Raw genomic sequence first — 27,743 nt, forward strand, 5'->3', positions numbered from 1 at the left:
AAGCATTGTATAATCTTCTGTTAATTCTTAAATAGTTGTGTTTTTCCACTTTTCATTTCTCGTCAAACGATGATGTAAACTTTGTTGTACACACTGTTTTTCATGATTTTGGGAAACTTCTGAGCATAATTTGAAGATGTGACTAAGACTATAAATTTTTTTCTGGCTCTAGTATTTTATTGACAAATTGTAAAACATTTCAAGAAGTCAGACCATTACTTGGGGTTTCTCTGACCAGATCCTAATTTAAACTCCTGCAAACATAAATCTTATAAACAAGATCATTATGGCTTAGTACAGAAACAAATCCAGCAAAATGCAGGAAATTCTGTTACATTTTTAATTTTCTTGCAAGAAGCTGAGGCTTGAAGGGAAGGAGGAATATCTCAGTTATAGAAATAGTGGGCATTGTGGCCGTAGAACTGGTGTTTCCTCCCTGAGCGCAGTTTATCCCTGAGATCTTTATGGTCTTCTAGGATGGAATTATGGAAACGTTTTTGTGCATTAGATTTTGAAAATGAGTTCTTAAAATCCAGTAGGTTGGTGTGAGGCTTGTGTACTCCAACTCTAGGAATCCAACCCAGAAAAGGTCTTGTTCTGTCACTGTTTCCCATGTGCAAGCCAAACTCTTCTTGTTGACCTAAAAAGTCATCTATAGTGAAAGCTTCCTTATCTGATTTGTTTTGTAGAATGCTAGACTTACTGAGGTGAGCATGGTTTTGACACAAAGAATACGGGTCTCGTAAGGCAGATTGAAAGTTGTCATAATGAATGCAATGATTTGATTTGGAGCAGGACATGAGTCGGGGTTTTAATGCCAGCTGCCTCCAGAATAGATCATCTGTCTTTTTCATATCTGTGATCTTTGGAAGTGGTTTTGTGTCATAAAGGCTGGTCAGATCTTTTGATGAGCAGCAAGTTGGAAGTGTATAGTTAGACAGCAAGCCTTGTTCTTTCTTAACCTTCTCTTCGATGTCCTGGTTTTGATGGGTCATGCCAGCCAGTGGGTTATTGTTTAGTGCCATCATTTCTGCAGAACTTGGTATGAACCTATGAAAAGCACACAAAACTCTAGGGGTACAATCTGGGCAGGAAGGGGGTCTTTGTTGGACAAAAGGCTCCAGAGGACGTCGGTTCTGTATGAGTCGGGCAATTCGCCCTTCCAAGGGTCTGGTGGGTTTTAAAGTAGGGTGGGATTTTTCTTGCTATAATGTGGAATAAAGGGGGAGAAAGTCAACTGATTAATAAAAGGCATTGTAAGAATATTGCCACAGGTGGCATGCCAACATTCATACCCATGTTTCACTGTCTCAGTAAACATGAGATGGGTGGAAGAGTACCCACCGCAAGGCTGTTTGATAAAGACATTGAAATTTGGGCCTAAATAAATACCTTTCCCTGCATCCCTGGCTTCCACTAATTTTTTTTTCTTTTTTCTTTTTTTTTTTTTTTGAGGTAGGGTCTCACTCTAGCAGACCTAGAATTCACCATGTAGTCTCAGGGTGGCCTTGAACTCATGGCAATCCTCCTACCTCTGCCTCCTGAGTGCTGTGATTAAAGGCGTGTGCCACCATGCCCAGCTCAATTCCACTAATATGAAAAAGGCATTTTTTTTTTTTTTGCTACATGGATACCCATCTATGTAGTAATCACTATAAAGCTCATGAACACCACCATTCAGTATAGTGCAGTTATCTAAAATCTCAGCACAAGCTTCTTTTTTTAAATTTTTATTAGCATTTTCCATGATTATAAAAAAATCCCATGTTAATTCCCTGCCCCCCCCACTTTCTCCTTTGAAATTCCATTCTCCATCATATTACCTCCCCATCACAATCATTGTACTTACGTATATACAATATCAACCTATTAAGTACCCTCCTCCCTTCCTTTCTCTTCCCTTTATATCTCCTTTTTAACTTACTGGCCTCTGCTACTAAGTATTTTCATTCTCATGCAGAAGCCCAGTCATCTGTAGCTAGGATCAGCATAAGCTTTTATTAATCCAGGCAAAAATTTTGAAGCTTTGGTTGAATTGGAATCAGAAGGTGAAGTTCCCAAGCTTGTGGTCTAAGATTGGGATTTATGAGGCCTAGAGAGGGACTCTGAAATCTCCTTACTTTGGGTGTGTGTGTGGTAGGGAACAAACCTGTACACCCTCTTACGGAGCTATCCTCCCAGACCAGGAGCCTGCACTTTAAGAAGCATCTTCTGCTAGGGCTGGTGACAAGAAGCCAAGGGCTGAGATGTTACCTCTGTCTGTCTGTTGGTGCTGGGGACTGAACCAAGCCATGTGCTATCCCATTGAGTTATTTGGTCAAAGCCCCTGTTTGTTTCCTTTATTATTCTTTTTAAGGTGCAAACATCTTTTATTTGTTGCAATAGTAAATGGAGAAAGGGAACACATCAGCAATCGTTCCTGGGTTGGCGTTTTTGAGATGCCTTGCTAAAAGGTGATTTATTTCAAAGCCTGCCAGCCTAGGTTCAATTCCCTAGTACCCAAATAAACCAGATGCACAAAGTGGCACATACGTCTAGAGTTTGTTTGCAGTGGCAAGGGGCCCTGGTCTACCCTTACTCTCCTCCCTCAAATAAGTAAATAAAAAATACGTATTTTTTTATTTTGAGAAAGCGAGAGAGAAAGAGAGAAAATTGGTATGCTAGGGCCTCAGCCACTGCAATAGAACTGCAGATGCTCGCACCACCTAGTGGGCATGTGCCACCTTGTGCTTGTGTGTCTGGCTTGTGTGTCTGGATAGTCCAACATGGGTCCTTAGGCTTCACAGACAAGCACCTTAGTCACTAAGTGCATTTCTCCTATATGCTTCATTAAAATTGTCATTAAAGAAAAAGGGCATAAAGATTTTCACAGTATTCCCAATGCAAGGACCTAGCTTGCTTGTTTCTTTGTTTTGCTTTCTTATTTTGAGACAGTCTCATGTATACCAGGCTGACTCTCCTGCCTAAACCAACCAAGTGCTGGGATTACAGGCACGGGCCACTACACCCAATTTATGTGATGCGAGGGATTAACTGAGGACTTCATGCGTGTTAGTCAAGCACTCTACCACCAACTGGACTACAGCCAGTACCTTTATCCTATATAAAACAACTTCACATTTATTTTTGAGTTCCACTAAAACATTTTTCCCAGAGTCTGTTTATGTTGGACATACTTGACACACCATCAGAGCAGATGTATGGCTCAACAGAGAATGCCTGTAAGTGCTACAACTACAAATCCTTCAGTGGACAATGAAAACATGGTCTACAGACTCATTTCTCCTGGTTGCTTTTGTGTCACATTAGCCAATTTTGAAGCTAATGCAAGATTATTGTGCTCAGCTAAACATTAAGAGAATTAAATAATATTATAGGCTTCTTTTATGTATCTTTCTACAATTTGCATCTTTGAAAATGTTAATTTTGTTTTCAAAATTTGTAGAGGATAAAATTTAGGGCTTCAATAAAATAAAACTTGCACAGTATTAAATCATTTCATTTCCTTTATATAATTTAGTTAACAGACTATACCTTTTACTAAAGGGCTTGGTCATTTCTTTCATGCTATTTTAAATAATCAATGAACTTATTGGCTTTTGATTGTAATTTAGCCAACTCTCAATTATTGTTTCTATCAGGAATAAGTGTCATCTCTTCCAAAGCAATATTAATGTATAAGATATGCAACTGGGCTGGAGAGATGGCTTAGCTGTTAAGGTGCTTGCCTGCGAAGCCTAAGGACCCAGGTTCGATTCTCCAGGTCTCATGTTAGCCAGATACGCATCTGGAGTTCGTTTGCAGTGGCAAGAGGCCCTGGTGCGCCCATTCTCTCTCTTTCCACTCCCTCCATCCCTCTCTTTCCTCCTCTGTCTCTAACAAATAAATAAATAAAATGTTAAAAGATATGCAGCTATGCAAAGATCCATACTTTAAGAATCTCATTCAATTATTAGTTAAGATTTATTCTTTTGTAAACCAATTCCTTTTTAAGTTATTTTGGCAACAGTAGCATGGTAGAAAGTGTTAAGAAAACAGTAGACAAGGGCATTTAGGCCAGTTTGAATTAAGTTCAGAATTATCTTTTTTTTTTTTTTTTTTGAGAGAGAGAAAGAATGAGAAAGAAAGAATAGGCATAGCCTCTGTGAACAAACTCCAGATGTGTATGACCCCTTGTGCACATTTTTGGCATTGTGCACTTGCGTCACTGTGCATCTGGCTATGAGGGACCTGGAGATTCAAACATGAGTTCTTAGGCTTCGCAGGCAAGCACTTTAACTGCTAAATTATCTTCTAAAATCAGTTATATTTTCTCTTTGCTGGAGTGGCCACCAATACTCATGACACAAAAAGTGGGTAAAACTAAAAGGAGTCTAATACCTTGGTATTCCTTTCCTAAATAACTGAGAGTTGATTGTAATTACTTACAGGCTGTGGGTCAAATCCTATCTGTCCAGTTAGATCTGCTACCTCCTTTTCATGGTAATCATCCAGCTGAAGGGGATTCATAGGTCCCAGACCTTAATGGAAACATTATCTTATTATTTTAGCAGAGTAAGTTACCCTTTATAGGAAAACCTATCCATTCCCTTTATAATTAGAATCAATCAAATGAAAACTAACCCAATGTTCCAGCTACCCACTTACGAGTAACTTACCACCCTTATTGATTTTATTAGTATTTAGATGTAAAAGAGAGGAAATACTAGAAGATAAAAGAGCTTGTTAAAGCACGTGTTGAGTATTCCAATTTTATTATTTTTACTTGTATTAACATTAACTCATACCTGTAAAATCCTGAGCATATGATGAAAGCCAGTGGGACCGCTCAAGATTTCTTTGTATATTGGCTTCTTTTGCAGAATTAAGACAATCCCATGGATTCAACGAAGTGTTGGGAGCAAATGTTTTTGGAGGTTTGGGGTAGAATATTGGTTTATTTTTTTCAAAACATTTAGGAAACTGGAATATGAACATAAAGATTACTGTTATTAATTCATTTACTTTAGTGTAGGGGCTATGTCACTGCCTCAGAAGAAAGGAGAAAAGGAAATTCTAGGCTGTAGTCAGATACATTTTTTCTTCATTTGTTTCAAGCCAGGCATGGTAACTGTAGCTGTATTTGGAATCAAATCCACTATTTTATCAAAGAAATGGTAAAATCCTTTCTAAAGCCTCTGATAACTCATGTCCAAATAATGTCTCTACATATTCTTCCAGTGAAATTTTATGTACTAGGAATTCTGAGGGGCATTTTTGGCTAATTTTAGTCAATATTGGGTATCTTCTGCTTTTTCTTCTTTGCCTGGAATGAAACCATGTATCATCATGACTTTTTTTTTTTTTCAAGGTAGGATTTCACTCTAGCTCAGGCTGACCTGGAATTCACTATGCAGTCTCAGGATGGCCTCGAACTTGTGGTGATCCTCCTACCTCTGCCTCCTGAGTGCTGGGATTAGAGGTGTGAGCCACCACCCCAGCTCTTTGTGACTTTCTGATGAAGGTTAAAGTCACTCACATTCAAATACAGTTTTCATTCTTTAGATCTAACAATAGCATTTTAATTTGTTCAAAAGAGGTATGCATGTAAACATGGCTGATGGACGACGCTCCGTCTTTTCTGAGCACCGACACGTGCACAGTAGTGGCAGGAAAGAAGCGTTCCTGCTGGAGGAGAGAGGAGGTGTGGGCACAAAGGACTCTATGCGAATAACTGTTGTAAAAGAGGTCAAGACACAGTTACTTGGAAGTTCAGAGGAGGGAGAGATTGATTCCAGCTGAATGGAGAAGTGGGGCTGGGAGCAGGAGTGGGGAGAGGGAGAAGACAAGAGGCCGTGCACTGTCACCCCGCAGCAGCTAGGCCGAGAGATGTGGATGCTAAAGAGTGGATGGAGGCCAAGGTGGAGGTGGAAGTGGAGGTGGAGGCGAGAGGTAATACAGCATAACATTCCAGCGCTACTCCATGTTCCTCCCGCAGCCAAGTCCACCCTTACTGGTGCCAGGGTCTGGAATGGAGGTGCACATTCCGTTTGCTAAACAGTTTGATTGAAAGCAAGCAAATCCACTGATAAACATGTCTCCTTCTCTACTCTAGAAGACCTTTGTTACAACCTGGAAAGCCAGGTTCAAAGTTACACTTCTTAGACTATTACAAGTTCTGCATGAAGAGACACAGCCCCCCTGACTGCTGTCTTCTCTCTGTTCCTTCCTTCCGTCACCTCATGCTCAACCAACAGCTGCATCTGGTCAGTCCTTTAGTTCAGAGGTACTGGCAGGAAATACCATTAGCCCTTGAGGATGGATCTAAGGAAGAGCCCAAGTCAGTTTGACAGAGGCTGTTGTGTGGCATGGGAGACGGGGAACCTGGGCTGCAGATGGACCTCCTCACCCCTAGTCTCAGCCCCACAGGAGAAGCACAGCAAGGGAGGGCAGAGAAGGGCTTTCTCAAGTTCCCAGGCCTAAGGGGGATATTGCTATTAGTGTCCTGTTAAGTTTAAGCAATACCCAGTTTATGTAAGTAGAGTACTCATGATAAAAAATACTTGTGAGCCTGTCTCAAGAAGTATTAGGGCTGGAGCTGGGCATGGTGGCCACACCTTTAATCTCAGCACTCGGAAGGCAGAGGTAGGAGGATGGCTGTGAGTTCAAGGCTACCCTGAGATTACATAGTGAATTCCAGGCCAGTCTGGGCTAGAGTGAGACCCTATCTCGAAAAAGCAAAACCACAAACAAGAAATATTAGGGCGAGGGAGGTGTCTCAGCAGGTAATGTGCCTGCTGTGGTCCTCTAGGTACCTGAGTTTGGATCCCTAGATCCCACAGGAAAGTCGTCACGCATACCCCTGCACTCATGCACATATGCACACCCACAACAAATAAACACATAATAAATAATTTTAAATAAACAGGCTCAGGTAGGCTCGGGAATACTTTCTCTCTCTAGCCCAGGCTGACCTGGAATTTACTCTGTTCAGTCTCAGGGTGGCCTGAAACCCATGGTGATCCTCCTACCTCAGCCTCCCTAGTGGTGGGATTAAAGGTGTGTGTCACCATGCCTGGCTTTGGAAATTGTTAAAACATTTCAAGTAGTTCAACATTAGGGAAATCTATGGCACCTCCTGGGGGATTACATCTTATGTTACTCAAAAGATGATTATAAAATAGATCTCTTCCTAAAGACTATTTTCATGTCACAAAAGCTAATATTCTTGACAAACAGAGAGGACCAAGGTCTTCAGCTATTTTAGCAAGCATCAACATAAGCAGTCCAGAAGAATCAGATATTAAAACCAACTGTGAGAGGAAAAGGAATGTATGACTGGCTTGGTCACAGCTGCAAGTGGTCAGTGAGGAGATTTCAGGGGGCAGAGAAAAGTAGTAAGAGAGGCTCTGGTGGAGCAAGTACAGTGTTCAGCAGTGACTGTGGTGGGGAAAATGAGCAGATCCTAAAGGTAAAGAAGTAGGGAAGCTCTGGGGTGGGTGGGAGTGAGGGTCCTACAGCTCTGCGACTCCTCAGAGTGCAGACCCCTACCCATGTCATCAAAAGGATGAGGGCAAGAAGACGCTGAAAGTAGGCTGCTAAAATTAAGCCCTGGCACTCGCAAGGTTAATTTTTCTTACTCAGGGTAGTCTATTTTCCAAGGTCAACAAAGCATATAATGATTAGAATAATCATACCAATAGGAGCTAATGTTTACTATAAGTTTACTATGAACTAATATGGTGTTGGGAGCTTTTATATGCATTTCATTTTCAGGACAAACCAAATAAATAGCTTAGTTATTATCTTGTTTCATATATTAGGAAATTGAAGTATTGAAGGATTAACTATTATTCAGGTTACAGTGCTTGGTAAGTTTTAGAGCCAGGATTGGAACCATTTTAAAAGTCACACTCTACTAATATGCTACATATTCTTTCTCATTGGTTTAAGATAATTAGTTAAATACAGTCTCTGGAGTTTTCTTTGGGCAGCTAGGTGACAGATGTTAGGAACTACTTATCAGATTACTGGTGTCCTTCCTCCTCCCCTGGGTGTAGGGTAGAGCAAGAAAAAGATGACTATTAGCAATGAATGTGAATTATAAATTGTTGACTTGTAACTGTGAGTCCTACCCTCAGGGAATGATTTAATGGATGTGGGGTGCAGCCAGCAAGCTGGGGTTTATTAAAGTACTCCAGGTGATTCTAATCTTATGAGATCATTATAAAGTTTAAAGGACATATATAATAAAGTGGCTAGTGTACAGAAGTTTTTTAATATATGATGGCTGTTTTACTTTAGACTTTGATACAAAGGTATTCATAACGATTAGAATGAAAACAGGTATGACTTTTTTCTGAAAGTCTACCACCTTCCTCTTGGGATTACTTGACATTATAAGTTACAAAAACCAAGCTGGGTGAGGAGTCTATGAGATATAGTTCTTTCCCATCATCTTTCTGAAAGCTTTTGTTTTGTTTTGTAACTGGAAATGTCCCATAATTACCCAAAGTAGATGACTTCAGCTAATTAAATTGAAAAAAATGTGCATTAGTCAAAATCTCACACTATTTATCAAGATGGAAAATAAAACAGCCCATCTTATAGACCTATATAAGTATAATGTATGAAAATGTTATTTTTTATTCTCTTAAGCACACATTTTGAAAGATACTTACATCATAATATACACCCTGACCTGGCCAAGTCAATGCTTTCTTCTTTGAATCCATGGGAAAATCAAGCAGTTCATATCTGTAAGGATTACCTAAAAAATTCAGTAAAAACAATTATCATTAAGTATTTAAGAATAGTTTTTTCACCAGTTGAATTTATGGATTCACAATGATATAAGGTAGAGATGTTTCTGTCTCTGCCACAGGAGGCTGTGTGTAAGGTTGAAAGGTCGGGGACTACAAAGCCTGACTGGATTGGTCTGTGGCGTGGTCCCAGCTCAAGAGCTGAGCCCCCTTTCCAGTCTGTGGACGGGTCAGTCAGCCATCTGTGTTTTCAGCCCCCATGCTCCTTTCTTTCCTGGAATGTAAGAGTTAGCACAGTTTTTATTTCAAGTCACACTTTACCTCTTGTCTTCAACACTGTTGTATCATAGGCTTTGGTTGGCACCGTAGGAGGAAAAGGCTGTTGAGTGCGAGCTTTAATGCCTGTGTAGAGGTCATTAGGTGATGTGAAGGCCGGGAACATGGCGCCACGGCACGTGTGTGTATGGTAGGGGTGTTCCATTGGGTACGCTGAGCAGACTTCTCTAAGATTTATCGAGCAAATAAAGCAAAAAGAGAAAAAATACGGTGAGAAAAATCATTAAGTATTTATTGGGACCCTTTTGTGGCAAATAGTGTTGTGATCCCTGGGCACATGACAGGGACCCAAAGTTCCAAACGCCTGGGGCTAGCATTCTGTAGAACAGCTACCATAAAACAGGAACCCTTCTGCACTTGGCAAATCTAAACTAAAACTGAATTATTTCATTTTTTTTCCAAGTAGGGTTTCATTCTAGCCTAGGCTGTCCTGGAATTCACTATGTAGTCTCAGGGTAGTCTCAAACTCACAGCAATCCTCCTACCTCTGCCTCTCAAGTGCTGGTATTAAAGGCATGTGCCACCATGCCTGGATAAATTTAATTTAATTTAATTTTTTTGTTTGTTTGTTTGTTTTGGTATTTCAAGGTAGGGGCTCACTCTAGCCCAGGATGACCTGGAATTCACTATGGAGTCTCAGGGTGGCCTTGAACTCATGGCAATCCTCCTACCTTTGCCTCCTGAGTGCTGGGATTAAAGGTGTGCGCCACCACGCCTGGCTTTTTTTTTAATTTTTATTTTTCTACACGCCCGGCTTTTTACATTTAAGTTTTAAAATAATCATATCCAATTCTTTTAATATAAAGCAGGTAATGTATCAGGTTTGTACTTTGTAGACTATATAGCAAGAATTTCTTGTTGGTCCTTTTAAAAATACTTTTATTTATTGTTCAGCAGAAAGAGATAGAGAAGAGAGACAGACACACAGAAAGAATTGGTGTGCCAGGTCCTCTAGCCATTGCAAACGAGCTCCAGACACATGCACCACCTTGTGCATTTGGCTTTACATGAATAAACTGAACTGAACTGAACCTGGGTGGTTTTGCAGGCAAGTGCCTTAACCATTAAGCCATCTTTCCAGCCCCTTGTTTCTTTTAATTCTTGATTCTTGTTTTAAAAGGATTCAGGAGGCTGGAGAGATGGCTTATCAGTTAAGCCACACTTGCCTATGAAGCCTAAGGATCCAGGTTCCATTCCCCAGTACCTACATAAGCCAGATGTACAAGGTGGCACATGTGTCTGGTGTTCATTTGCAGTGGCTGGTGGCCCTGGTATGCCCCTCTGTCTCTATCTTCCTCTTCTTCTCTCTCAAATAAATAAATAAATAAATAAATATTTTTAAAAAGAGTTAAATGGGCATAAATAGTGTCTCTAATCTAGTACAATTGCTGTCCTTATATAAAAGAGTTAAACTTGGGCATAGGAAAGCATATGCCGAGAATGCCATGTAGAAATGAAGATCACAGGGGACATCCATAAGCCAAAGAGTACCAAAGATTGCCAGCAAACCACCAGAGACACAGAAAGAGTCCCCAGCCTCAGCCACCAGCAGGAACCAACCCTGCCCCACCCTGACATGTAGCTTCACATGGTAAAATTTAGGCTCCAAAGAGAACGGTGGAACCAAGAAATAGAACCCAGCAAAAGAGCCTTTCCCAGAGGTTCTTTATGACGAGAAAGAATTGGAGCAGCCCAAAGCCAAGTCCTTCACAAAGTTGTCTTTCAAAATGCGAAGGACCCTAGCATGTTGGCCTTGATTTTGTCAGCCATTTGACTAGTTCTTGGCTTGAAAACCATCACAACATGCAGCTTAACATTTCCAGTTCAGACCGATGGGGAACTTGAGAAGCTTGAGCACCTTGTACTTGGCCTATTTGGATTCTTGGGCTTAGTTCATCATAAAGAGTCCTGAGGTTGTGACTGCTTCTAGGAGTGGAGGCAAAGCACAGGAGGCCGAGACATGTCCCCAAGCCCTGCCATGATGGAGGAGAGGTCAAAAACAAACAAACAAAAAAAGGAGCAAATTCAAAGAGCTCTTTATGGCCAATGTGATAAACGGGAAAAGTAGCATTTTGGTGCTAAGTACTTCAAATCAAAATAAATGGCCATGAGTCCACACTGAAAACCACTGATTAAACACATACATGCAAAGGCATAAATAAACCTCCCATGCAGAATGGCACCTAGTAATTTAAGTGGATGCTGTGGTGGTGCGTGATTTTAGGCGCTTTCTGTACAGAGACTTTCTTCCTAAGAGTGCGGTGTGGAAAGCTGGGACAGAACGCATGACCATGCGATGGGGAGCCTGATCAAGATCCTCCAAGCTGGTGACCAAGAGTAACATTAACAGGGTAAATCAGGTTGAGCAGGACACAGTGTAAATGGCACCTCCACCCAACACATTCCTCCATCTAATCATTCTACAAAGTATTTTACCTATAGTTCTCAAAACTGTCAAGGTTATCAAAACAAGGAAAGTGTGAGAAATTGTAACAGCCAAGAAGAGCTTGAGGAGACCTGCCAAGTAAAGGTAGTGAGTCCTGGGTGGTGTCCCGGGACAGAAGGGGGGCAGCAGGTTAAAAACAAACTCTGATTGAACTGTGGGCTTTAGTTAACTGTAATGCATCATTTTTAGTTCAAAATCATGGCAAAGGTGGCACATTAATATAAGGTGCTAATAGGGAAATGATGCAGTATCTCTGTATTAATTCCCAGTGCTTCTACAGACCAAAAACCATGCAGAAGTGGATACATTTGGATACATTACCTCGCACTTGCACTAGCCTCTGCTTCCAATTGCCAAAATGCAGTTCTCATGAAAAGCCTCACCTGGGCTGTAGAGATGGCTTAGTGGATAAGGCATATGCCTACGAAGCCTAAGGACCCAGGTTCAACTCTCCAGGTCCACGTGAGCCAGATGCACAAGGTGGCGCATGTGTCCGGAGTTCGTTTGCAGTGGCTGGAGGCCCTGGTGCACCCATTCTCACTCTCTCTCTCTTTCCCTCTCTCTGTCTCAATAAATAAATAAAATAGATAAGCAAAATGTTAAAAAAAAAAAAAAAAAGAAAAGCCTCACCTGTCCTTATATCCATATAGTCTTAGGAATACCCTTATTTTTTCATTTTCTTTTGTTTTTTCGTGGCAGGGTTTCACTCTAGCCCAGGCTGCCCTAGAATTCACTATGTAGTCTCAGGGTGGCCTCGATCTCCTGGTGATCCTCCTACCTCTGCCTCCCAGGTGCTGGGATTAAAGGCTTGCACCACCACATCCAGCCTAATTTTTTTCTTGATTATAATGAGAAGGAAACTATACATTACCATATATATATATACTTACCCTACAGTTGAGTTAGGTGGTTTGGGTAACCTAGAATAAAAATAGGGAACAAATCCCAATTTAAGTTAGGGCTTTTCCAAGGCTTGTGTTCCTATTAGAAACTTGTTCCAGAGTAAACATGTTCTCCATCTTCAAGCTCCATTGTCATTAAGCCTGATTTTATTAGCTTCTGGGAACTGTACACATGGACACGACAAGGTATGGTATTTTCACATCCCCAGTGTCTATTGTTTAGTTCTTACATTTCATGTATTCCCACTTTAGTCTTGGTCAGCACTCCTTCCGTAGTTCTTACTTACAGGGAAGATACAGAGTCAAGAGCTCTAGTTCTTACTGACCTTGCCTTGCATAATCAGGCTGCAGCCAGAGTGCCAAGGGAGGCTGACATCACATGTGTGGTGCAATTACGTGACCTAAAGCGACCTGAGTGGCCTGTTTGGAGAAGGCATAGAAGCACCGGGTGTGCTTTGTCCCTTTGTCCACAGTTGCTGATCACTCATGATAGTAAATGCTGCCCAGCCACCACAGAGGACAGAGCTGAGCAAGTTCTTAGAAAAAGGGCTTTTTTGAACCAGTTCATTCTGAGGCCAATAAGTTACTACTCTGAACTGCAAATGCCAAGAAATAATACCATAGCCCTGGAAACAAGTCCTCCAGAGGGCGAGTTACCCACTTACATTTGAGTTCAGCAATTAATTTCAGCCTACACAAATAATAGCATGAAAGATTCCAAGCACAATAAAAATGTCTGTAAATTTGAATACAAATTTTTTAGACATTCCCCATGTTGGAGGTTATTCAATAGAGACTGGTAAGATACAATTTTATTTCACTATAATGTATTATAAACATATGATTCACATGAACCATAAACATTTATAACTTTTTAAAACTCTATGGGTGTGGGAAAAAAATCATTTCCCATCTTCCAACTATGTTGCCAAAGTGTACAGATGGAGATGCGGTGGATATATGAATCAAATAAAATTAGCATTACCTGATTGGCTGCTACATATGAAACATTAAGTTGGCATCTAAAATTGTTCTTATCTGACAAATTTTGCTCTGTTGTTGATAAGACAATTTGGGTTTAATTTAAAATGAAATTAAAGTAAAAGGAAATATTTTTTAAAAATTCAAAATTTGAAAAGATAAAAATCAAAGTAACAGACGCTCAGAAACACCACTTTCTCAACTTCAACTAGTTCATTTATTGTGACAACGTTCCATAGCAAAGTTAACTAATGGAGCGAGGAAAACGAAACTTTTGTCTCTTTGGCACCCTCTAGTGGCATCATCATATAATGATCATCGTATAATAATGCACTGGCTTAACCTATAAAAGAACTAGCAAATCTACATAAAGGTTCAGTGTTATTTCAGAGTTGTTACTGTGTTTTTTATTGTATATTCACTGCACACAGTACTGAGTTCCATGAGGACATAGTGTTTTACTTGAAAATAAATGCTTGCTTTTGTAATAAACATAAAACTATTCCAAAGAATAAAGAAATAACTTCATATGCTGGAAGATAATATCTTTAAGAGTAAATTAGCAAAGCTTCCTTATTCAAAAAAGACTTAAGAGTGTAACCTCACTAAGAGATGTTGAGGATATCGTAATAATCCTCTATCCTTGTAAAAATCTCAACTAAATTTTTGTCAGTGAATCTTGAAGACAAAAGATTCTTGTTAGATTCAGCAGGTGAACTCAGGGGACGAGTCAAGATGACCTATGTGAACATTATTACCATGTGCTGAACATTATTCATTATTTCTTAGTTTTTCTTCACTTGTTTAAATTAGCACAGGCTGACCTGGAATTCACTATGTAGTCTCAGGGTGGCCTCGAACTCACAGTGATCCTCCTACCTCTGCCTCCAAAATGCTGAGATTAAAGGCTTGTGCCACCACGCCTGGCCTGTTTAGTCTTAATTTCTAGTAGAATGATCTCTAATACGAAGGAAGAACTTGTTTTACTAAAAGTCTCTATTTTGGAACTTTAACATTTATATGATCCATTTGCACTTAAAATATTATGTGATATCATACAAAACTTTTTCCCCAGACTTACAGAGAATCGTTTCCATAGATATCACTTTTCTTGTTCTGTGTCAAATAATAGTATTGTTCAATAGGAAGGTTTCTGGAAAGACAGAAAAGATTAAATTAAATAACTTTTAAAATAAACACAAAACAACGAGTAGACAGTAAAAGAGATTAACACTACCATACAGTAATACTATGAAATATAGAAAAAGGCACCATTTTATGGGCTGGAGAGATGGCTTAGCGGTTAAGCGCTTGCCTGTGAAGCCTAAGGACCCTGGTTCGAGGCTCGGTTCCCCAGGTCCCACGTTAGCCAGATGCACAAGGGGGCGCACGCGTCTGGAGTTCGTTTGCAGAGGCTGGAAGCCCTGGCGCGCCCATTCTCTCTCTCCCTCTATCTGTCTTTCTCTCTGTGTCTGTCCTACTCAAATAAATTTAAAAAAAAATATTTAAAAAAAAAAAAAGAAAAAGGCACCATTTTAAATTAGAAAAGCACTTTTACAATAAATAGTACAGGAAGACTTAATACAGCTCTACTTCACATTTCTAAAAAGGTAGTTTCAGATAGAATAAAAATGAAAGACAGAAGGTCGGGCATGGTGGTGCACACCTTTAATCCCAGCACTCTGGAGGAAGAGGTAGGAGGATCACAGTGAGTTTGAGGCCACCCTGAGGCTACACAGTGAATTCCAGGTCAGTCTGGTCTAGAGTGAAACCCTACCTCAAAAAACCACAAAAAGAGAGAAAGCGAGAACGAGAGTGCAAGAGAGCTGGAGGCTCAGTGGCTAAAGGCGCTTGCTTGCAAAGTCTGACAGCCTAGATTCGATTCTCCAGTACCCACGTAAAGTCAGACGCATAGAGCAGCACATGCATCTGGAGCTTGTTTGCAGTGGGGCAAGAAGCCCTGGTGCATCCATTCTCCCTCTGTCTCTTTCTGCTTGCAAATAAATAATAAAAATTTTTAAAAATGAAAGCCAAAAAACCCAGTAAAAGAGGTTGGAAGTGGATGACTATAATCCTACCACTCACAAGGCTGAGGAAGGAGAACTGTGAATTTGAGGCTAGTCTGTGCTATATAACCAGATCCTTTCTTGAACAGACTAAAAACCCCTAACAAACCAAAAAGCAAATACAAATATCCCCACCCCCCAAAAAACACTCAAGAGTTTGGGATAAACCAATACAAACATTTTTTCTTTGGTGTGTGTGTTTGTGTGTGGTTATTTTGAGGCAGTGTCTCACTTTAGCCCAGGAACTCACTCTGTAGCTCCAGGCTGGCCTCAAACTCACAGGGATCCTTCTACCTCAGCCTCCTGAGTGCTGGGACTAAAGGAGTGCTCCACTATGCATGACATATTTGTCTTTGATGGCAAGCCTCTTAAATTAGATTTTTTTAAAAACAGACAAAAGGAAATTTGATAAGACAAAGGAATACCATAAAACCTCCATACCCCAGTAAGACTGAAACTGGAATTGATACAGACAGCACATAAAGGATTGATATTCAGAGCAAATGGGGCCAGTAAGCCTCTAGGCAAAGAATAAGAGCTGGGCAAGAAATATAATCAGTTGTACATAAAATATAGGCAGAAAACAGCACCTAAGTAACTAGTACCCAGAGAAATGCATTTTAAGAATGTGATGCCCTCCATACCCATTAGATGGACAAGAGCAACACAGTCTGAGAAGATCACAGATGGCCCAGGGCATAGGGAAGTGGAGACCTTTACACACCACCACAGAGAGGAAATCATTTGGGCTTCATCTACTTAATTAAGAACACTTACATATCACAGCCCAGAACTTGTACTTACGATTGCTTTAAAGAAGCACCTGTGTATGAGCTAACAAAGCCCCGGACAAGGAGGCTCACTGCAGTACAGGTAATGCGAAATGAAAATAAAAGGAACAGTGTGTGAGTGGCTAGACAATCCATCATGTATGTATTTTGAGGAATATACTGAAATTAAAAGTAATAAAGTAGATCTGTGTCTCTAGTTCAAAGAGAGGGAAGAAGTCCAAGTTGCTCAATACTATATATCAAATTAAAAAAAAAAATCACACCATGTATTCTCAACAGACATGCACGTAACTCTTTAAACGGGAAACAAAAGCATGGAAAGAGATTACATGGGAGGGAATGGTGGTTTTTACTCCAGAAGGAAATGGGACTGAGGGGTGGTATCAGACAGAGCCTACACCTCATCAGTCACATTTTCAGATTCTCCATGGTCACTGCAGTTGCCCAGTATCTTGTGAAAGCCTACTCTGTGTTTCTAGAATGAGGGTACTGTCAATTTCAACCCCCCCCCCCCACCAGGACGGCTGCCCACTTGCAGACCAGTCCGCTGCATATGTGGGTGACTGCTGGGATGCAGGGCACACATCCCGGTTTGTCTCAGCAAGTGGATGCTCCAAATGTGGAAACTGGCAAAGCGAAGGCACTGCCCATATGTACACCTTTCAGTGCCAACACCCACGGTACCCATGCTGCAGCGCCTCCTACTGAGAGCAGTGACAGGCACGCTGGTGAGGACTGGTCTGCTCAGATGTCACTCGCTATCCACCCTTTTGTCTCTCCTCACTCTTAAGCTTCAAACTGGAGAACCGCAGGGTTTGTAGCTTACCTCTTCTCATACAAATGGAATTGTTATTTTGCCCTGTGTATTTTCTTTTTGAGCATGCATTCAAGTTTATTTGCAGCAGCTAGCAGCCCTAGCATGCCTTCCTTTCTTCTCTCTCTCTCTCCCTCCCTCCCTCTCACTTCTATCTCTCTCTGTTTGCAAATAAATAAAATTAAAAGTTTAATTTATTGACCCACACTTATCACCCACAACTCAGCTGTTTCTTTGGCTATTTTTCTGAGACAGGGTCTCAGTATATAGCCCAGACTATCCTCAAACTCTCAATCCCTGCCTCAGCCTTACAAGTGCTGGATCAGAGATGGGTGACCACACCCAGGCAGATGTTTCTTTCTAATGAATTGACCATTGCATTTCCAAATTTCTGAAATGGCCAAGAGACCATAGAAAGACATTTCTTTAGGCTCCTGCTTGAAACCAATAGCTTCAGCCAACTGCCAGCCTTGATTCAGGGCCAACTGTGCATTTTTAATAAATAAGTTTTTGGGGGGCAATCTTTGGACACCCCACATAGAGTTACACTGCCAGTCACTAGACCAGTGCCTGCTGTCTTTGTACTATGTGATGCTACATGAATACATGGAGGAGTAAGTCTTATGAACAGGTGAAAGAATGTGGTTTTCCAGTCAAAAAACCCAGGCTCAAATGCCTGTTCTGCAGATCTACAAGAACTCAGGCAGAGGTGCGGAATCCCGGGGCTCTCTGTCTGCTCACTGCACACTAGGAGGATACCCTCCACCTCACTAACACATAACCAGCCCACATGAGGCTGAGGTTCCCCTGAGCATGGGTGGTAGCACAAATCTGTTGAACAAGTGTTTGAACTCGAGGGGCCTACAATCTGTACCGCGTGTTGATGTCTGAATACTCCTAGTGCGTCTTTCAGTTAGTGTTTTACTTATTTAGTTCTGAGACTTCGGTAAGCCATCTGTTGCATGTTATCTTTGTGTCTCTCTAGTGCGTCTTCCTTTCCTAACTCATTTCATTTACCTTCTTTAGAACAGCATCAAAGACTAGTTAGCTAGACTGCAGCAAACCAGGAAACTGGGATTTTTAGATGAAACAAGAGAAAGCAGAAGCAGGTTCTGCACCATGGTTCGATGGTTCTGTTCTGAGTGAATTCTACCACCTTTAGCAAATATTTAATGTGATTAGTTCATTTACTGTTAGGGTTTCCTCTTCTCATTAGTGATATATAATGCGATGTATTCAAAGCCAGGTGTGGTGGCGCACACCTTTAATCCCAGCACTTGGGAGGCAGAGGTAGGAGGATCACCGTGAGTACGAGACCACCCTGAGACTCCATAGTGAATTCCAGGTCAGTCTGGACTAGAGTGAGACCCTACCTCAAACAACCAAAAAAAAAAAAAAAAACCAGAAAAACCCAAATTAATGTGATTATTTCATTTGCTGTTACGGTTTTCCTCTTCTCATTAGTGACACACACACACACACACATATATATATAGTGATCCTCCTACCTCAGCCTTCTGAATGCTGGGATAAAAGGCATGCACTACCATACCCAGCTATAAATCTTTTTATTTATTTGATAGAGAGACACATCAGGGCCTCCTGCCACTGCAAACAGACTCTAGACACATGTGCCTCTTTGTGCATCTGGCTTTGTATGGGTACTGGGGAACTGAACCCAGGCCATCAGACTTTGTTAGCAAGTGCCTTTAATCACTGAGCAAACTCTCCAGCCCCCCCCCCCTTTCACCCCTTTTTCTGCTGGGCAAGTGCTTTGCCACTAAGCTGCCCTAGTTCTGTTTTTTCCTCTCCCCTTCTTTCTTCCCTCTCTCCCCCTTCCTATCTCTTCCTTCCTTTTCTTCCCTCCCTTCTTGAGACAGTGTCTCACTGCATTGCCCGGGCTGGCTGAACCCCCTGTGTAGCCCCGGCAGGCCTCCCGCTTCAGCCTCTCAAATAGCTGCGATGACAGGCCTGCACCAACAGGCTCAGTTCTTCCTAGTTAGTTAGTTTACTTAGTTTTGGTTTTTTGACTTAGGGTCTCACTCTGGAATTTTTTATGTCATCTCAGGGTGGCTTTGAACTCATGGCAATCTTTCTACCTCTGCCTCCAGGGTGCTGGGATTAAAGGCGTGCATCACCACGCCCCGATATTTATTTTTTTGAGACACAGAGAAAGACAATTGGTGCCCCAGGGCCTCAGCCACTGCAATAGAACTCCAGATGCTTTCGCCACCTAGTGCACACATGTAACCTCGCTCTTGCCTCACCTTTGTGCGTCTGCCTTACGTAGGATCTGGAGAGATTGAACATGTGTCCTTAGGCTTGGCAGGCAAGCACCTTAACTGCTATGCCATCTCTCCAGCCCTCTTCTTAGTTTTAAATTGAGTTTTTGTTGCTGGTTGAGTGACTTTCGAGATTTAATACTTGAAGACAGTGCCTTGCAGTCTCTAGTACTATAAAAAGATGAGTGAAAAAATTAGAAAGCAGATGTTCCAGGAATATTTGTACAAATGAGGCCAGATTTCTGCTCAAATGAAACTATTTTAATTTAATATCCCTCTTCTCATATCCCATTGAGTTTTAGATAAGATATGTGTAGCAGAAAGCTTTAGGTTCACTGAGCTGAACTTCCAGACCAGGCACAGTTATGGAGGAAGGGATATTTATTGAAGCTTACAGATCCAGAGGAAGTTCCATAATGGCAGAAGCTGGCCTGATTTCACAGGGCCAAGCAGAGAGACAGAGAGAGAGAAGCACGAGCCTAAAAGCCAAAAGCCACAGCACACTCCAGGAACCCCAGCTAGGCACACTTTGCATATCTTCAGATTGAAATCTGAAACCTACCACCACACCTTAAGATCCACCCAGTGACACTGCCTCCAGCCAGGTGGCTGCAGATGCAAACTATAAACAAATAAAAAACTGAATAGACTGGGGCCATGTATTCAAACCACTATAATATGATAAGTGAGAAATTTGTCAAAATTTCCAATCACAATACTTTACATTTCCAAGGACAGCAGCGCAAAACAAACCCCGTAGGCTTTCCATGACTTCCCGACTAGAAAGCATACAGTTAGCTTTTCTGCCTGTGTATTTTCCTAGAGAGTACAAGAAGTAAGTCTGGAGACAGACATGTTAACAGAGAAGCAGTAGAAAGAAGAGAAGTGGGTAGGGAAACCCTGTGTGTGCACACGGAGTGCAGACAGCAAGTCACCTTGGCCAGGCTTCTCCACCAAATCCGTAATGCTGGTGTCCTTTGCTCATGGCACGGGAAGGCTCGCATTTGGACCTGTGTTCTTCAGCGAGGGACATTGGGATGATGCCGCCATACTCCCTGTCTGCACCCCATGGGAGCCTGCACTGCTGGAGGGAGTTCCTTAGCTCCTGGTACCTGTGGGAAAGGACAGGTTTGAATCTGCTCAGCCACATCAAAACTCCCCCTAAGATCACGTTTTGGAGCACAGTATGATTGATAGATTCAGGCACAACGGGACGCCTGGAGGAATGTATATTTAAAACTTTTTTAATTAATTTGAGAGAGAGAGAGAGGGAGAATGGGTATGTCAGGGCCCCTAGCCACTGCCACCTAGTGTATCTGGCTTTTACATGGGTACTGGGGAATTGAATCTAGGTCCTTAGGTTTTGCAGGCAAGTGCCTTAACTGCTCAACCATCTTGCCAACCCAGAATTTTTATTTCTGAGGACCAACAGATTATTCCACCCCCAATAGTTGTAGTGTATTTATTTTAAAAAAAAATAGCTTGAGATATGACTCACATGCCACAGATTGTCACTTTTAGTTGACTCACAAGTGTGTGTAGCCACTACCAGAGTCATTTCTATTTTCAACGTTTTAAAAAGAAACCCCGTATGCTTACCTGTGATTGTCATATGTCCCCGAACCTCTGTTGCCTGAACTCTAAGCAACCACTAATCTACCTTCTATAGATTTCCCCATGTTGGACATTTCATATAAACCAAACCATGTAACATGCGGCCTTTTGTGTGTGGCTTCTGCCACTTAGCATAATGGTTTCAAATTTGACCTGTGATGTAGCATGTGCCAGTACCTCATACCTTTTAATGGCAGCATAATATTCCACTACTGTATATGACACTTTGCTTAGCCATTCATCTGTTGATATATTTGGCTCTTATTTATTTATTTTTATTTTTTGTATTTATTTATTTGCAAGTGGTGTGTGTGTGGGGGGGAGACAGAAAGAGAAAATGGGCATGCTACTGCAAATGAACTCCAGAAGCATGCACCACTTTGTGTATCTGGTTTATGTGGGTACTGGGGAATCAAACCTAGGTTCTGACCCTAGGTCAAGAGATGTTGCAATTGACATTCTCAATGGCAATGAACATAAGATTCTGATTTCTCCATTTGCTTTTTAAAAAATATTTTTATTTATTTGAGAGCATGTGTGTGTGAGGGAAAGAGGCAGGTGTGTGTGTGTGTGTGTGTGTGTGTGTGTGTGTGTGTATGGAGAGAGAGAGAGAAAGAGAAAGAATGGGCACTTCAAACAGGAGTTCTTGGGCTTTGCAGGCAAACACCTTAACTGCTATGCCATCTCTCCAGCCAGATACAATGACATAAGTGTGAAATGTCGTACACGTGCACAAGGGGACCCATGTGTCTGGAATTCATTTGCAGTGGCTGAAGGACCTGGTGCACCCACTATCTCTCCCTTTCAAATAAAAGATTAAATTTAATTTAAAAAAGCAAAGAATGGGCAACTAGCCACTGCAAACTCCAGAAGCATGTACCACCTTGTGTATCTTGCTTATGTGGGTCTTGGAGAATAGAACCTGGGTCCTCTTGCTTTGCAGGCAAGCGCCTTAACCACTTAGCCATCTCTCCAGCTCTTTCTTTTCTTTTCTTTTTTGGTGCAGAGTCTCTAGCTCAAGCCGAGCTGAGCTAGAACTCACTTCGTAGCCTAAGCTAGGCTGAAACTCAGGGCACTCTTCCCAGCCCAGCCTCCTGAGAACACGGGTCACTGAAGCAGTGTTAACCTCTCCACGCTCTCGACAACTCCTACTTGTTTGATGTGAGTGGACAGGAAGTGGCGTTCTGTGGCCCTGCTCTGCATTTTCTTACGGCCCACAGCATTTTCCAAGTTCCTTCCCCCTTTTGTGAAATATCCATTTGGGTCTTTTGTGTTTTCAATTGGGTTGTTTTAATTTTTAGTGGAGTTCTTTATATGTCTTAGACACAAGCTAGGTGGGCTATGCTCATATGTTCTATTTTGTGCATTCTTTTTACTCACTTGAGATTGTCTTTTGAAATACCAAAGTTTTTGATTTTTTTTATTAAAATATTTTATTTAATTATTTACTTATTTGAGAGGGGGAGAGAGAGGCACACCAAAGTGTCTAGCCATTGCAAATGGACTCCAGACACATGCGCCACCGTGTGCATCTGACACAGTATGCAGATACTGGGGAATCGAACCTGAGGCCTTAGGCTTCACAGCAAGCGCCTTAACTGCTAAGCCATCTCTCCAGCACAAGTTTTTGATTTTCTTAAAAATTTTTTGCTTATTTTTATTTATTTATTTGAAAGTGAGAGAGAAAGAGGCAGATACAGAGAGAGAGAGAATGGGCGTGCCAGGGCCTCTAGCCACTGCAAACGAACTCCAGACGCATGCGTCCCCTTATGCATCTGGCTAACGTGGGTCCTGGGGAAGCAAGCCTTGAACCAGGGTCATTAGGCTTCACAGGCAAGCGCTTAACCGCTAAGCCATTTATCCAGCCCAAGTTTTTTGATTTTTAAGGAAGAAACCTTTATTTATTTATTTGCATGTGTGTACAGGTGCACCAGAGCCTCTGGTCAGTTGTTTGAAACACTTTTTTTTTTCCTAAATTGGGCTTTACATGGATGCTGGGGAATCAAACCCAGGCTGGTGGGCTTTGCAAGCAGGTACCTCTAACCAGTAAGACATCTCCCCAACCTGCAAAGTTTTAAAGTTTGGTGAAGCTCAACTTGATTTTATTTTTGTTGCCTGGCTTTGGGAGTCACTTATCAGTACACTGCCAAATTCAAGATCATGAAAACTTACTTGTTTTCCTTTAAGAGTTTTATACTTTGAGCCCTTACATTTGGGACTTGGATTCATGATGAGTTAAAAATTTTATGGATCTGAGATGATGGTCCAACTTCTTTTGTGTTTGACGCTGAGTAGCAGAGGACTGTAGCGCCACAGTTCTATCTGCTCCTGCCTGACTGCTCGGGTCAGCTTCACAATCCTGTGTGCATGCTTGTGGCAGTCGACAGAGTTGTGGTGGTTTCAAAGCCTCAACTATTTGTCTAGCTCTTTGCAGAGGTAGCTGACCGAGCCCAGCACTAGCCGGTCAAGGACAACCTTGGTGACACAGATTTGGGGTTCTGGCAAACAGTTCTCAGGCCTCCCCAGCTCTGACTGTGATCAAGAGACATGATTTGCGAGACATGACACGGGAAAAGTATTAAACATGTATGATTAATGACAATCTAAGTTTTAATGTCCAAGTTTGTAAAAGTTATATTTAAATTACAAATGAGTCAATTTCTCAACATCTGACCTGGTGCGTCACACTGTCACGGGAGATGAGCCAGTGGCAAATGTTAATCAATCATGTGGACGGCTGTCTGCCTAGCGCTGGTCAGCTGTGGGAAACCATTCAGAGTAAGAGGTAACACGTAAATAGGTCCTCCCCCTCAGCCCAGGTGGTCTGGAACTTCTGGCAGTCCTTTGCCTCTGCCTCCCAACTGTTGGGATTTCCAGCATGCGTGCCTCATCTACTATGTTTCTCTTTTATTTTAGACTCGCGTCCCCCCCACTCCCATCCTCTTAGCTTTAATACTCACAGCACTGTACTGAAGGAACCACTTGAAATACAAGTTGAAGTTTTAGGATGATATAATTTTAAAGCTTGAGTAAAACTCATCTCCTTAACAACGAAAACAATAATCCAGTTATTAGTGTTGTAGTCTGCAGCCACAGGAAGTCAAGTGTTCACTTGTTCTGGAGAAAGATCTGTGATCAACACAAGCCTCCAGAAAGTGTCTATAGCCAGGCTGACCTGGAATGCACTGTGTATTATTCTCAGGCTGGCCTCAAACTCACAGCAATTCTCCTGCCTCTGCCTCCCAAGTGCTAGGATTAAAGACATAAGCCACCACGCCTGGCTTCTGCATAGCATTCTGAGAAAAAACCCCAAACTCAGATGCTGGGTTTAGCTGATTGGAAGGAAAAACTAAAGGAAAGTTTGGAGCAATCATAACCCTCTGTTTTTAGTTATCAGAACACATGTGCATGCACACACCCACACACCCACACTCTATTTAAGAATCAGAAAGCCGGGCGTGGAGGCACACGCCTTTAATCCCAGCACTCCACTCAGGAGGCAGAGGTAGGAGGATTGCTGTGAGTTCGAGGCTACCCTGAGATTACATAGTGAATTCCAGGTCAGCCTGGGCTAGAGTGAGACCCTATCTCGGGGGAGGGGGGGAGAAAGAAAAAAAAGAATCAGAAATGTCCAGTGTGGTGCTTTAATCCCAGCACTTAGGAGGCAGAGGCAGGAGGACTGCTGTGAGTTTGAGGCCAGCCTGAAATACATAGTGAATTCCAGGTCAATTTAGGCTAGAGCGAAATTCTACCTCAAAAACAAAACCAAATAAAGAATCAGAAAGCAATTTGCTGTTTTCAGTGCTTTCTGCTATCTTATTTTCTCAAAATAAGCCCAAAACTGCAGGTCTCTTTGTGCCTCCTCGACCTAGTTATATGATAGCTCTAGATCAAGTCTGAAAATGTGCATTTTTTTTTTTGTTGTTTTTTCGATGTAGGGTCTCACTCTAGGTCAGGTCTGGAATTCACTAGGTAGTCTCAGGGTGGCCTCGAACTCACAGCGATTTTCCTACCTCTGCCTCCCCAGTGCTGGGATTAAAGGCGTGCGCCACCACCACACCTGGCTGGGACAATTATTTTTTCTCTTTTTCTTTTCTTTTTTTTTTTTTTTTTTCTTTTTCGAGGTAGGGTCTCACTCTGGCTCAGGCTGACCTGGAATTCGCTGTGGAGTCTCAGGGTGGCCTTGAACTCTCGGTGATCCTCCTACCTCTGCCTCCCGAGTGCTGGGATTAAAGGCATGCGCCACCACGCCCGGCGACAATTATTTTTTTAATTAAATATTTTGAGACTTTCCCCCCTGTCAAAATGATTCGAGTAAATCAGGTACAAAAGTAGCTGACACTAGAATCTTGGGAAATTACCTGTCAATATCTGATACTTTGTAGGTAAAATGGATATGATATTAGTTCTTATCTCATATACTTATTGTGAGGATTAAAATAACTACTACACAACTTGGGAGACAGAGGTAGGAGGACTGCCATGAGTTCAAGGCCACATAATGAATTCCAGGAGGTCAGCCTGGGCTAGAGCAAGACCCTACCTCGAAAAACCAAAAGGAAAAAAAACCCACTACCATAAAGTATTTGATATAGGGATAACTTAGTAATAGTAATCAATGGATGTTAGATGCAATTTTAATTATTTTGAGTAACTATTGTGCTATGGGATTTGGAAACTTGACCATCAAGTGCCTCATGCTTCACCCCTAGCTGGTGAGGCCTTGCTGGAGGAAGTTAGTTGCTGGAGGAAATGTATTGGGGGGAACTGTGTGGTTGGGGGCGGGGCCCTGGGGTGGAAGCCCAGCCTTGCTTGCTGCGCTTAGCTCGCTCTCCTTTATTTCCTTCCTGCTGACGGGCCCATGTAGCTGCTGGCTGCTCCAACCATGCTTTCCCCACCACGATAAAATTGCTCCCCCCCAAGCTGGAAATAAATACTTTCCTTTTCTATAAGCTGCTTTCAGTTGGGTGTTTAGTCCCAGCAACAAGAAGGTAACTGCTAAACAGGAAGCCGAGTAAAAGCAAAAATTTAAACCGCTGTTTATTAGCAAGAAATTATGGGAATAATTCTGAAGTGATGCTAGTGAAGGTTACAGAACCGCCACAATGCTCTGTATAAAATAAAAAAAATTCTTTGATTAAAACAGATTAATTTCCAAATGAAGTGCCTAGTCCAGCAGTCTAGGATGCAGTAGAAGAATTTTATGTCTGGGGCCGGGTGTGCTGGCGCACGCCTTTAATCCCAGCACCTGGGAGGCAGAGGTAGGAGGATCGCCGTTAGTTTGAGGCCAGCCTGAGACTACACAGTGAATCCAGGTCAGCCTGAGCTAGACGGAGTGAGACCCTACCTCAAAAAAAAAAAAAAAAAAAAAAAAAGAATTTTATGTCTGGGACTGAGAGGTGGCTGCATAGGTAAGTGCTTGCTGGGATGTCAGCGGGCCTGCTTAGCCCTTACTTTCATTCCCCAGTACCCAGATAAACAGATGGGTGTAGACACACACCTGGAACCAGTCCTGTGGGGAGTGGAGACCAGAGGAGATCTGATCTGAAAGGGAAGCTCTGGGTTCAGTGAGAGACTCGTGTCAAGGAGACAAAGCACATGAGTCACAGAGGAAGACACTTGGCATCTGCTCTCTGTAGGTGCCGTGCATATGCCACACACGTGCAAAAAAAACCAAATTGCCCCTTTACATACAATTCATTTCTTGTATCTCCTAACAGACTGAACGTTGTAAGGCTCAGTGTCATGTCTTGCCTTCTCTGTGATACGCAGAAGTAGAGATGTTTCCTTCCCCTGCTTTTTCTAGTTTATTTTACCTGTTCTCTGAGGCAGTTGGGCGAGTAACTGTTTCTAGCGGAGTGTGCACTTGGTTGGAGTAATAGGTGTCTGATAGTATGTCAGCTCCTTCAAGTTCCCTGCAGCAGTAGGGCCTGCCGTGAAGTACCTCCATGATTCTTAGCTAAAAAGGTACAATCTGGAACATAAAACAAAAATGGTGAGGGCACCTTCGGTTTGGGAAATTGTCTTGGCTGGTATCACAATGACCCCGAGGGCAGGAAGGAAACACATTTTGTGAGGGTAAATTGCTCAGCCCATCTCGCTGCGCAGGAATCGCGGGCTCCCTGGCACCAGCTGCAACGTGGTCTGTGGACTCTCTGATGTCAAGTCGGCAAGAGACAGCAACTCGGTCAGGCTCGGTGAACATGAATCTCAACCAGGTGGAAGGTCCTTCTAGAGTCAGGACATTACCTGGCTGACCGGAAGATCTACACAAGACCCCTTATTTCTCAGACAGCGGATGGAAACTCAACTCCAGCCTCAAATTTCACACTACTCAGGCCTCTGGGACAAGGGACTGGGGTGGGGGGTGGGGGCCGCAGGTGGCTTCCGCGGCGGCGGGGCCCGGGGAAGCCCAAGGCCGAGACCCCCACGCACCTGGCACATGGGCCTGGGAGCCCACCCGGCCGCACCTCGCCTTCCTCCGGCCGGGGCTGGCGGGTCTCCGCGGGGCGAGGAGTTTCGCTGTGTTCCGCACCTGCGGACCCCGGGAGCGTGCGGGCAGGTGCGGGGAACCGAGACCGAAGGGTGCGCGGCGGGCGGGCCGGCCTGGGCGGGGCGGGCTGCCTGTGACGGTGCCCGTGACCGTGGCACTTAGGTAATGCATCTTTAGGGTGGGGACGGGACGGGGGTCAGCGGCGTGGCCCGAGGGCAGAAGCCGCGGTCCCTGAGGAAGCCGAGCGCCGGGCTCGTCCCGATGGGGGCGGGACTTG

At 42.6% G+C, this 27,743-nt stretch overlaps 1 protein-coding gene and 1 non-coding gene across 2 annotated transcripts; both read right to left on the reverse strand.

Annotated features, from left to right (window-relative positions):
• Positions 1–326: 326 nt before the first annotated feature.
• On the reverse strand, positions 327–27,498 carry C16H7orf31 (chromosome 16 C7orf31 homolog). Its single transcript, XM_004652798.2, has 10 exons — positions 27,409–27,498; positions 26,790–26,947; positions 20,295–20,471; positions 14,488–14,559; positions 12,414–12,443; positions 9,063–9,244; positions 8,661–8,749; positions 4,788–4,962; positions 4,429–4,520; positions 327–1,205 (listed from the first exon to the last, which is right to left on the reverse strand). The coding sequence occupies exons 2-10, from the start codon at positions 26,921–26,923 to the stop codon at positions 387–389; spliced, it is 1,770 nt and encodes a 589-aa protein (XP_004652855.2). The 5' UTR covers positions 26,924–26,947; positions 27,409–27,498; the 3' UTR covers positions 327–386.
• LOC123455440 lies at positions 17,426–17,562 on the reverse strand. Its single transcript, XR_006633914.1, has one exon. It is a non-coding gene; the product is annotated as a small nucleolar RNA SNORA2/SNORA34 family (small nucleolar RNA).
• Positions 27,499–27,743: the final 245 nt, after the last annotated feature.

This window comes from Jaculus jaculus, chromosome 16, assembly GCF_020740685.1.
Source record: "Jaculus jaculus isolate mJacJac1 chromosome 16, mJacJac1.mat.Y.cur, whole genome shotgun sequence".
Lineage (NCBI taxonomy): Eukaryota > Metazoa > Chordata > Mammalia > Rodentia > Dipodidae > Jaculus > Jaculus jaculus.

Excerpts from the sequence above, each read along its gene's own strand:
- C16H7orf31 (XM_004652798.2), bottom strand. The coding sequence starts at position 26,923 with ATGGAGGTACTTCACGGCAGGCCCTACTGCTGCAGGGAACTTGAAGGA. Across the intron at positions 14,560-20,294 it reads GGTGGAGAAGCCTGGCCAAG|AAACCTTCCTATTGAACAAT; the intron begins GTGACTTGCTGT and ends CTGTCTTTCCAG. Across the intron at positions 8,750-9,062 it reads AACAGTGTTGAAGACAAGAG|GTAATCCTTACAGATATGAA; the intron begins GTAAAGTGTGAC and ends TGAATTTTTTAG.